At 38.5% G+C, this 12,914-nt stretch overlaps 1 protein-coding gene across 1 annotated transcript; it reads right to left on the bottom strand.

Moving 5' to 3' along the window:
• Positions 1-6,010: 6,010 nt before the first annotated feature.
• Positions 6,011-6,949, bottom strand: LOC134388124 (olfactory receptor 7D4-like). Its single transcript, XM_063110915.1, has one exon. It carries the CDS (start codon positions 6,947-6,949, stop codon positions 6,011-6,013), a length of 939 nt encoding a protein of 312 aa, XP_062966985.1.
• Positions 6,950-12,914: the final 5,965 nt, after the last annotated feature.

Genomic DNA, 12,914 nt, shown 5'->3' with positions numbered 1-12,914 from the left:
TCCTGCTGGGGTTACCAATTTGGCATAACTGTCTCGGTGTATGCTCGGTTGCCTGCTAGCACCTTGGGCACATGGTTGCCTCAGTTTTTGGTCCTCTCCTGGGAGGCACCTCTCCAGTTGGTTTGGCCAGGCTGGGGATGGTGTCAAGTGGTTGCATGGCCTTCCTGCTAGGTTGTGCACTGGTGCCATGGGGTGCATGGCCTCCACAGGACTCAGGCCTTCTGGGAGGGCACCTTTCTGGTTGGCATGCATTCGGCTGGGCTGGGGATGTGGTCCAGCGGTGGTAAGGCCTACCTGCTCAGACATGCACTGGAGCCGCAGGGTACATGGTCTCCATGGATCTCGCTTCTTTGCCCCATTTGCTGATTTGGCTTAAAGTCTGCTTTATATGATATAAGTATAGCTACTCGGTCTCTTTTTTGGTTTTCATTTGGATAGATTACCTTTTTCCATCCCTTGACTCTAAGTTTATGTGTGTTCTTACAGATGAACTGAGTTTCCTGTGGGCTGCACACAGTTGGGTCTTGATATTTTTTTCATGCACTGAGCCATTCTATGTCTTTTAACTAGAAGATTTAATACATTTGCCTTTAAGATAATTACTAATAGTTAAAAATTTACTCCTATCATTATGTTACTTGTTTCCAGTTGTTTTGTAGATCCTTTTATTTTATTTTCTTACTTTGTATTGTGTGTGTGTGTGTGTGTGTTTAGGTGTGTTTCTGTATTAGTACATTTTGATTTCTTGAGGTTTATTTTTACTGTAGTTATTTAAGTTTTTTGCATCATAGTTGCCATAAAGCTTAATAAAAAATCTAACAGGAATTTTTTGAAACTAATAACTGTTTAACTTTGATCTCAAACAGAACATAAACAACAAAAAAACTACAGTTTGACTCCATTCCCTCCTCCCACATTGTAATTTTGCTGTCACATTTTACATCTTTTTATATTGCCTGTCCATTAAAAATCAATGTAGTTACAGGGATTGTGGGAAGGTGGCAGACTAGTGGACCCAGGACATGTTCCTCCTGCAGAAGAAGACCAGAACAGGCCCATCACTACCACCACAAAACTTGCTGGTGACATTGTTGGAAATTGGAACATTGTTTGCCTTTCCACAGTGAGTTTTAATCCACCCCATGCAGCTGCCAACTGTAGCGTGACACCAGGCACTGAAGTGCTGACCAGACCAGCTGTATACTAGATCCCTTCCCACTCTATCACACCAGCCATATTGGCCATGTGCATGATCCCTGCTGTAGTCATGTGCAGTGTGGCTGCTGCCATAGCCATTGCACCAGGCAGATCAGCTGGGCATGAGAACTAGTGCTGCTGCTACCTTCAGCACACTGATGTGGCTATCCATACCACCACCACACCAGTGCAGGACCCCTGCCCACACTACTGTGCCAGCCAGTCCTGGTTGCACATGGGATATCAAGCCCAAGCTGCCACACAAGCCAGCCTGTCTGTGCATGGGACCCCTTCCACCGATAGCAAGCTGCAGACAGACCATCCTTGCATGGGATCCCTGATGATGCTGCCACATCAGCCAGACTAGACATGGGTAGGATGCTCTCCCGGTGGTGAAGCAGTAACCAGCCCAGCTGGGTGTGGGAGTCTGGTTGGTACCCCCTGCAGTGTGGTTCCTGCTGCTGCTGGCAGCCATACATGCCATCTCCATTGCCACTGAACCGGTCAGATTGGCCATGGGTAGGACCTACCACTGCCACCATGCATTGACACAAGAAAGGTCACAAAGAGCCATCATAAAGAGGTAAGCCTGCATCTCATTGGCCCATACCACAGGGGGAGTTGCACCCTGTGTGACTGCCTTGACCCAGAGAAAGACGCACACAGAGAAACCAGAGAGCACAGAAACACAGAATAACCAAATTGGGTATAGAAGAAAATTCTAACCCACCACTGATCTGTCAAGTGACCTCATATCTGAAACTTCCCATTATAATTCTGATTCTATTGGACCTACTAAGTCATCAAATCAAAAAGGCTTAACACCAGTCCATGGTGAAATGGCACATCTGGGATCAAATATTGATAGCACCAGAGGTATGAGAAAGCTGCACAAGAAGGCAGCCCAGACCCAAGGGGCAGTCCAGACCCCAAGGTCTGCATTATTGCACCAAAACCACTTCCTCACTTAGCACCTGTTGCTTATTGTGGGAGTGAAGATGTCCTGTACTACTAGTTGGACTTGGAGAAAAATACCTCAGCTTGGTTTATAGATGGGTTGGCTTGGTATGTGAGTACAAGTGAAAATAGACCATGGCTTTATTATAGCCAAGTTCAGGAGTATCCTTGAAAATGAATGCACAGAGAAATCCCTCCCAGTTGGTGGAGCTGCAAGCAGCACATCTGGTTTTCTATTTTCTTGTGGAGAAAAAATGATTTGAGGTCCTGTGACTATTTAGTTATGAGATTGGAAGGGCAATGTCTGGAATTCTGGAGAACAGCATGTTGATGGACATAGAAGGTTGGGCATTACATGAACATTTTTTGTTGTATATCACAGAAGAGACATTAACAAACCAGGTAGGCACTCATTTGACTCTGGAACTTTTGCCACCCTTTTTCATTGGCCACCCAGTGGCATGATGGGCTATGAAGAGTGTGGCCATAGTGGCAGAGACTTCCATTTATATAGATCCATTTAGCTACCTCTGCCTCTTATTGTCCAAACTCAGCAACAGAGACCACAGCTGAGTCCCCAAGATGACACTATTTCTTGAGGAGACCAATCAGTCAGGTGTTGGCAAGTTCATCATGTAGGGCTCCACTAATCCTTGAGAAACAAGCAGTGGCTTATGTTTTTGGTGTCATATCTAAGAATTCATTGTCAATCCAAGGCAATGTTATCTTTTTCATGTTATCTTCTAAGAGATTCATGGTTTGAGCTATTCTATTTTAGCTATTAATGTATTTTTTGGGTTAATTTTTTAATATGCTGTGAGTATGCCTGTGAAGAATAATGGTCAGAAAGTAGTAGTAGAGAAGGAAAGCCTTCAGACTACAATGCAGATCTGATATCTGTGAAATGACAGGAAGACAAAGGAAAGATAGGTTAGGGAGAGCCTCAGATTGTAGTGCAGTGACACCAAAGGTTTAGCCAGGCTGATGGGTAGTCCTTGGATAAAGACACCCATCAGAGAAATTATACATCTTCCATGGCTGGGACTGCACTAGTACCCATTCCATGTTTATTTCCTGGTGGGTACTGCCCAAAGGGGAACATAGACCCAACAAGGACAGACTGGTGGATCTAGTGATATGCTAGTTATGGCAGACAGTCAACTCTGCCCCATGCAACAGGATTTCTAAGAAGCTATTTTTCATGGCCACTACAGTCAACCCCTTGCATATACAGACCTACTCTATGAGGTTGGGGGACTACCTCCTCCATGGTCGCCATGGCCTTTCATTCTAAGGGGAATCTTAGAAGAAAGAAACTAATGAGACAAACTACAGCATTCATTACTACAGTTAGTGTTGAGGTTACAACAATCTCATCCTCTTCTTTCTCTACTATCCTTTCTAAATTCCCTTCACCCTCAGCTTTCATCTCACCAGGCCTTGATGAATTATTCAGTAGTATTACCCAAACCTTTATTCCTGAGAGGTCAGAGATCTTGGTAGTCATTTTCTTCTCAATCTAAGGTTGTTGTGTGTGTTCATTCATAGTTACAATAGAGCCAGCAAGTACAAAGAGCCAACAATGTAGATCCTTGTCTTTTCAGTTCCATATGTATGTATTCCTCCCAGGCACCAGAGTATAAAAGCAGATCTACATCCTTTTACTGATTTTTTAATAGGAGGAATAATTTCTAGTGTTCCATAGCAAAGAGAGGTGACTATAGTTGTTACCAAGAATTTATTTTATATTTCGAAAGAGCTAGAAGAGAAGATTTGGTATGTTCCAATTCAAAGAAATGATGTGTTTGAGGTGATGGATGTCTCGATTACACTGATTTGATCATTACACATTGTGTATATATATATATATATATATATATATATATATATATCAATGTATCACATGTACCCCCAAATTTTGTGCAATTGTTTTGCATTGATTAAAATAATTTAAATAATCAATTTTAAAAGTTGCATATTCACACAATGGAATACAATTCAGCCTCAAAAATTTGTTAACACATGGATAAACCTGGAGGATATTGTGTTAAGTGAAATAAGCCAGGCACGGAAAGATGAACAGCACAAGATATCACTTACATCTGTAACCTAAAAAAGTCAAGCTCATATAAATAAAGAGTAATATGGTGGCTATCAGAGGCTGTGGCATGAGGAATTAGGTCGATGTTTGTCAAAATTTTCAGTTAAAACAGGAGGCATAAGTTTGAGATTTATTATATATCATGATGAGTTTTGTTAATAAAAAAAAAATTGAAGAAATGGAAGGATAACATACAGAAAGAGGGAAATATTTGCAAAACATATATCTAATAAGTGTCCCATATTTAGAATATATAAAGACATCCTGCAGATCAGCAACAGAAGGACGACCTACAGAATAACAGAATGAGCAAACATTTGAAAGGACATTTCTCCAAAGAAGATATACAGATTTCCAACAAGTATATGAAAAAATGCTCAATTAATAATTCATAAAATGCTAATCAAAAGCACAGTTAGATAGCACTTTATATCCACTAGGAGGCTTTAATTTTTTTAAAAAAGGAAAATAATTGTTGGCAAAAATGTGATGATATTAGAATCCTCATACATTGTTGGAAATGTGCCAGTTGCTATGAAACACAATTTGGTGAGTCCTCGAAAAGTTAAACATAGGATATATTACGTTATATTACATTCATGTATGTACATATTATATTACATTATATTATATTACATTATATTATATTACATTACATTATATTATATTATATTATATTATATTATATTATATTATATTATATTATATTATATTAAATTATAGTATATTAGATTATAGTATATTAAAGAATTATCATTACAAATAGCAGCAGTGTTCACAATAGACAAGAGATGGAAATAACCCAAATGTCCATCAATGGTTAAATTTATAAACAACGTGTGGTGTATACACACAGTGGAATATTATTCAACCCATAAAAAGGCATGGAGCAAGGTAACATGAACGAATAAAGCAACCAAAAGAAAAAAGAAAAGGAAGGATGGGTGCAATGAGGGAAAGAAGAAAAAAGGAACAGAAGGAGAACAGACAGAATTAAAGAAGGAGGGAGGTAAAAATCATGGAACGCACAGAATGGAGCAACATTTCAGAGTTATCCTAGACAGAATATCACTATGAATTATATAAGACAACCAGCATTCAAACTAGATTCCACATTTCACTTTAAAAATTACATCATCATTCTCACAAAAAGTGGCATATCAAACTTAGGAGTGTGGGCTCCATGTCAGGGCCCCACGGTATAGTTCATTTCAAATCATTCTCAGTCTTTTCCTTTGAGAAATGGAATGAACGAGAGGAAATATCTCAAATAACTACTTTCAGGATTAAAGTCATACATATAAAGCAACATGCACAGTCCTGATATTGTAAACACTTTGGGATGACAATTGTATGGTTTTTATTCCATTTCCTCCAGGGTTAACAAAAAAACAAGCAACTTAAGGCAAAGAATGCTAAAAATCAAGAGTATCATTTTTGTGGAAATGATGTCAGTATGTGATGTGAACAAATGCTTTAAATGTCAAACCAGAAATCACAGGAATGGCTGTCAAAATGGTTACCAAAGATGGAACTTTAAGGAGAATGAAGAGGGAACAAAAATTTCAAAGAAATCACTGAGAAAGTTGTTGAGAACAAACAAATACAAAAACAAATAAAAGCAAATTCCTACATGCATTGGGAATAAGAAATTAATCATGTCTTTTAGAGGAGAACAAAAGGCAGAATATTTAAATTCACAAGATTTGTCTTAGGAGCTTAAAATTTCCACTTGGATCGGAGGCCACTGATCAGTCAAGGACAATTGCCTACTCTGCTGAAGAGTCTTCTCAAGGCCCCCTTCACATCCTTGTTCCTCAGGCTGTAGATGAAGGGGTTCAGCATGGGGGTGACCACAGTGTACATCACTGAGGCAATTGAGCTGCTCTGGGAAGATCGGGTCACAGCGTAACTGAGGTATTCCACAAGGCTTGTCCCATAATACAAGGAGACCACACAGAGGTGAGACCCACAGGTGGAAAATGCTTTATACTTGCTTGCAGTGGAGGACATCCTGATTAAAGAGGAGACAATTCTGGAGTAAGAGAAGAGGATCCCTGTGACAGGAAACACACCCAGGAGTGCAGTTGTCACATACACAAAGAGGTTATTGATGAGGGTATCAGAGCAGGCCACCTTGAGAAGCTGAGTGAGTTCACAGAAGAAATGTGGAATCTCAGTGCCCATAGAGAAGGTCAGCCTCTTCATCAGTAGAATGTGAGACAGGGCGACCCAGAAAATGATGAACCAAGACATCAGAACCAACAGGACACAGAGGCGGGGGTTCATGATGACCATGTAGTGCAGGGGGTGGCAGATGGCCACATATCGGTCATAGGCCATCCCAGTCAAGAGGAAATTATCTAATCCAGCAAAAATCATAAAAAAGTACAGCTGTGTGAGACACCCTGTGTAGGAGATGTCTTTGCTCTGTACCTGGATGTTCACCAGCATCTTTGGGACCGTGGTGGAGGTGAAACAGATGTCAGTGAAGGACAGGTTGGAGAGGAAGAAGTACATGGGGGTGTGGAGGTGGGAGTCAGAGCTGATGGCCAGGATGATGAGCAGGTTCCCGAGCACAGTGAGCAGGTACATGGACAGGAACAACCCAAAGAGAAGGGGCTGGAGTTTAGAATCCTGTGAGAGTCCCAATAGTAGGAATTCTGATAGTTCTGTGTGGTTTTCTGCTTCCATGTAGCTCAGATGTCTGCTGGGGGAGGAGGCAAAAGCAATATTCAATGAATAGGTAACTAAGACCTCAGCTAGTCATCACTTCACAAAGTCACTCTTGGATGAACATCCTTCACCCTCTATTGAGTCCTTCCACTGACAGTAATTCACTCAGCCAAGTGGTAGTCCAAATTTATTTTAAATACGTAAACTTATTCAGGTTTTCTTTAATCAAAGATAAATCTCTTTTTGATATCTGCTCACTAGATTTAATATTCCTATTTGCATACTGGCCAGTGCTCCCCCAAAGAAGTAAACGCTACTCCTATTTGAATCTTTGGACATACATTAAGTCTTTTTAGATATGGACCTCCCAAAATAATGTAAGATATTTTATGTTTTCCCCTTGATGATCATTATACTTCTATTATCATGCAATAGAGATTAAAACATGGAGTTTGAACTCAAACAACCCTTATTCTGTGGCATTATGCTTCCTAGCCATGTGAGAGTTAACTCTCTATGCCTTATTTCTTTCTTTCTAAAAAGGAGGACATTACTATTACCTCCTATTCAAGGTATAAAAATGCCTTGGTGCATTGTAAACGTGCAGATAGCTGTTCATATTACAGTTATTATTATTAAACTTTGAAAAATTATAAAATATTTTTAGGATAACGGTTTAGGATTATTATTTTTTCAAGTTATACTAAGGAGCCATGATATTATAAAATGGTTTCTTGAGTCAGACTTCCTGGAATAAAATTTTGTTTTACCAATATCCTGCTGTGTGACCTTCAGAAAGTTGTTTAACCTCTCTTACCTCCAGACCATTCACCTCTATACTAGGAGTAATAAATATTCCCTACATGGTGGAATCGAAGAGTGAAATTAAATGAGATGATGCATGTCATTTTTCTACTGTGGTTTCTGAGACATACAATGGGCATTTCATAAATATGAACTTCTGCTCTTAATATTATAATAAGAATGTCTTGAATAGATATTATTTATCAATATCTTCCTAAAAAGGGACAGCCATTAAGATGAAATTGTGATCATGCAAATACAATGTGTCAGTACAACACTTCTTATTAATGAAGATCCATCTGTCTGCTTCTTACACAGAATGCATGTATGGTGAATTCTTCTAAGAAATGGAAAAATGATGTGGACTGCATACATAAGAGAAGGAGAAAGAAGAGCACACAACCATGAAAATCAAATACAAGGTGTGTGTGAAAGAGTGTGCTCATGTGTACATGCTCTTGAGTGGGGATTTATTGTATTAAACTCAGCAGAGTTAATTACCAAAACATTTAACTGACAGATTTGATAAAAAAGGTTCAGAGATCTATAAATCAAATTCATCTTAAAAATTAAAATGCAAGTCTGAGATTAGAAACAATTGTTTAGTACTGGTGGTGGGCTTGTCATAAATGGCTTTTATTGTGTTAAGATATTTTCCTTCTGTACCTAATTTGTTGAGAGTATTTATCATGAAGGAATGTTGAATTTTGTCAAATGCTTTTTCAGCAACTATTGAGATAATCATATGGATTTTGTCCTTGAGTTTGTTGATGTGATGTATCACATTTATTGACTTTTGTATGCTGAACCATCCTTGCATCCCTGGGATGAATCCCACTTGATCATAATGTATATATCTTTTAATATGTTGTGGTATTCTGAATGCTAATATTTTGTTGAGGATTTTAGCATCTAGGGTTATCAAGGATATTGGCCTATAATTTTCTTTTTTTGTTGTGTCTTTATCTGATTTTGGTATGAGAATTATTTTGGTCTCATAGAATGAATTTGGGAGAGTAGCATCTGTTTCAGTTGTTCAGAATAGTTTGAGGAGAATTGGTATTGACTCCCCTTTAAAAGACCCCAAATAGCCAAAACAATCCTGAGCAAAAAAAACCCCCAAAACAAACAACAAAGCCAGAGGCATAACTTGGCCTGACTTTAAATTATACTACAAAGCTGTTGTAACCAAAACAGCATGGTACTGGTATAAAAATAGACATTCAGATCAGTGGAGTAGAATAGAGAACTCAGAAATCACTCCTCAGGCTTATAGCCACCTGATTTTAGACAAAGGCAACAACAATCTACATTGGGGAAAAGAGTGCCTCTTCAACAAGTGGTGCTGGGAAAACTGGGTATCCATATGCAGAAGAATGAAACTAGATATGCATCTCTCACCATACACTAAAATCAACTCCGAATGGATTAAAGACCTAGGCATAAGATCCAAAACTGTAAAATGACTAAGGGAAAATATAGGTGAAACACTTCAGCAGTTAGGTCAGGGCACAGGCTTTATGAACATGAGCCCCAAAGCACAAGCAGCAAAAGGAAAAATAAACAAATGGGACTATATCAAACTAAAAAGTTTCTGTGCAACAAAAGAAACAATCAACAGAGTGAAAGAACAACCTTCACAGTGGGAGAAAATTTTTGCTAACTATGCACCCGACAAGGGACTAATATCCAGAATATACACAGAACTCAAGCAATTATGCAGTAAAAAAATAAATGACCCAATTAAAAAATGGGCAAAGGAGCTACATAGACATTTTATGGAGGAAGACAAACAAATGGCCAACAGATACACTAAAAAATGTTCAACATCGCTAGTCATCAGGAAAATGCCAATTAAAACCACATTGAGATAGCACCTCTCCCCAGTTAGACTGGATATAATCAAAAAGATGGTGAATAACAAATGCTGGTGAGGGTGTGGAGAGAAGGGAACACTCCTGCACTGTTGGTGGGACTGTAAATTAGTACAACCACTTTGGAAAACAATGTGGAGGTTTCTCAAACAACTACAGATAGATTTTCCATATGATCCAGCAATCCCTCTTCTGGGTATATGCCCAGAGGAATGGAAATCATCATGTTGAAGAGATACCTGCACTCCCATGTTTATTGCAGCTCTGTTTCCAACAGCCAAGATATGGAACCAACCTAAATGTCCATCAGTGGATGATTGGATAAGGGAACTGTGGTATATATACACAATGGAATACTACTCTGCCATAAAAAAGAATGAAATTCTCCCATTTGCAACAACATGGATGAACTTGGAGAAACTTATGTTTAGTGAAACAAGCAAAGCACAGAGGGATAAATACCTCATCTGCTCACTCATGTGTGTGAGCTAAGACAGAAAGGAAGGAAGGAAAGAAAGACCACAGTAATGCCATGATCCAACACAGGGAGGGAACTTTCTTAGGGCTACAAATTGGAGTCGAGGGGATTGGCGGGGGGGAGGTTGGTGGATAATTTGTAGGGGACAAAGGGTACAAAAGTAATTTCTGGTAATGGGTATCTCCCCCAGTATGAATCTGGTCCTCACATAATGGGCAGGAGAGGGTACAATTAGCTTTGTAGCTCATGAATATTCTTAATAAATAAATAATAAAAAAGAAAGAAATGTTTATAATCTTTATGATAGAACAATGGTTGGTATTATGAATTTCCAGAGAATGATAATTAATTAAAGACAAAAAGTTCATTTTTATATTTAAATAATAAATTTAGAAACAGATTAGTCTTAGAAGATGGATAGGAGAGGCTTCTCTGAAATAGTCATATTTGAGCTGACAGGAAAGATGGGTTATTGTTAATCATGGGATGTAAGAAGAGAGCAAACATTCCAGAATGAGCGGAGAGAATGCCTGCTTTCTCTGTGGGTGGTGACCTCGGTAATGAAAGGGTGTAGAAGCCACTGTGCTGGGAGCAGAGGATGAGGGTGAAGAGGGACAGATTGTGTGAGATGCATATGTAGAGCACCCTGTGCTCTTGTTTGATGTCCCTCTCACACTGGTAAATTTATGTTTATTTGTGTGTCTGTGGTTTTGATTCTTTTGGCTCATGATTTGCCTTAAGAGGGACTTTCACGGGGCCTGTGACAGTGCAGGTGTTCAACATATACAAATGTAGATGTTCAATGAGGATAGAGACCAAAATGTCAACCATCTCACAAAAGAGAAATCTCTTAGCACAACACATGTCAGAATATAGATATAAAATTGAATATTAAAATAAACTGCATTATATCTATTTAAAATAAGAATATGAGGGTTCTTCAAAAAGTTCATGGAAAGATTTGCGTTATCTTATAATTCTGTTTCTCCATGAACTTTTTGAAGTACCCTTGTGCAGGATGAACAGTAGCTCCTATTCTAGGATTGCAAGCAATTTTAATACAATGATAGTGTCAACATAATTCATCACAAAAATAGGCTAATGAAGAGAAATTATAACCATAGTGACAATGCAAAAAAATACATTTGAGAAAATTTAACAGGCATTAGTGTTTATAGCAGGCAGGGAAGAACTGTGGTTAAACAAGGAAACCAAGGAAAATTTCTTAATCAAGGTGCTTTTTTATAGCCAACAAGCTATACTACCTTGAAACACTAAAGTTTTGCACTAAATTCATGAACATGCCAAGGCAGACTACTCCATCTTCAATCATGTGACATTTTCCTGAACATGGAAAGAGACTGGTAATATGAGAATAAGAAATTGGACTTAGTGCTTAATATGAGAAATAGTGACATCATTTGCAGATGATATTGTGGACACCACAGTGAGACAATGACCACATCAATATAGGACCAATAAGGGCTATCGGTAAGTTAAAACTACCAGAGAATAGTTAGGGAATATAATAGAAAATTTCAACCATTCAACCGTAGGTACAGAATAGACAATACCTTATGCATCATAGATCTTTGGAGAAATAAATAATTAACAAATAACTAAATAAAAAATGAATAATTGGATGCAGGACAGTTAACAGGAGTCTATACTTTATCGGAAAGGGTGAAGAAGAGCTGGAGACTTTCCAGAATATAATTCATATTGGAGAGAGGCTCTAGATTCCAAAGAGTGAGAGAAGGAATGAAAACAAAACTGGAAAAAACTGGTTTCAGTGGAAACTAAAGTACCTTCAAAGTACACTGACTTCACCTTCATAGACTGAATATAAATCGGACTGTCCCTGTCTCATTCTTCTAGAAGTAAATCTTAGTACCCACTTTCTCTCACTCCATGGTTTTCATTGAAGCTTTCTGTCCTCTGTGATCTGTCCCTGGGAAGGCCAGTTGGATTTTCACGTAGGCTGGTGGCAGAACACTACAGGTGAGGGATAAGAGGGGCACGTTTAAAGTTTCTGGCATCTCTAGGGTTGAATTCTCCAAGTGCATCATTAAATAAGTTGTTGGATTTTCTCTCTACTCTCCAAACAATTCAGTTCCCTTGGGATACAAAGAAGAGAGCTGAATGGAAAATTTTCAGTCAATTTTGTGTCTATGGAGGCAGCAGTAAGGGGAGATGGACTTATTTCCTCCAAGGAGAAATTGTTCTTTGTTTGGCTTGATTAAAAAGTCACACTGTTTTCCCTAAAGAGAGTTCAGTTTCTCTAAGGAGCCAAACCCATTTCTGTGACTTGCCTCATTTAAAGAGTATTTAGAGATTTTATGGGTGTGCTATAGATGAATAGAGGTGCCGTGTCTTTAATTATTTTCTTATTTTTAACTGCTTTCTTGAGGCATGATTGACATGTAATCACCTGTACTTATTTACTGTACACAATTAGATGAGTTTGGGACTGTGTATGCAACTTAGGTAACCTCAGCTCTATTTAAACCAAAGACATAATCATAGTCATCATCCAAATCTTCCTCCACGACTCTTTATTATTTTTCTGCATGTGGTAAAAACCCTAAATACAAAATATTCCCCTTTGGAGTAGAATTGTGGTTTCCAGAAGCTGGGAACATAGAGAGGAGGGAAACAACGAGGAGATGTTGGTCATAGGGTAGAAAGTGACAATTTGATAGCATAAGTTCTGGAGTTTTAAGGTGCTTGTAGCTAATCGTACTTTATTAAATACTTCAAGATAGCTAGAAAAGAGGATCACTACAAAGAAATAATAAATGTTTAGGTGATGAGTATGCTAACTACT

The sequence above is a fragment of the Cynocephalus volans genome, chromosome 10, assembly GCF_027409185.1.
Source record: "Cynocephalus volans isolate mCynVol1 chromosome 10, mCynVol1.pri, whole genome shotgun sequence".
In the NCBI taxonomy this organism is placed as follows: Eukaryota; Metazoa; Chordata; class Mammalia; order Dermoptera; family Cynocephalidae; genus Cynocephalus; species Cynocephalus volans.
This window is presented reverse-complemented; position numbering and strand designations above follow the sequence as displayed.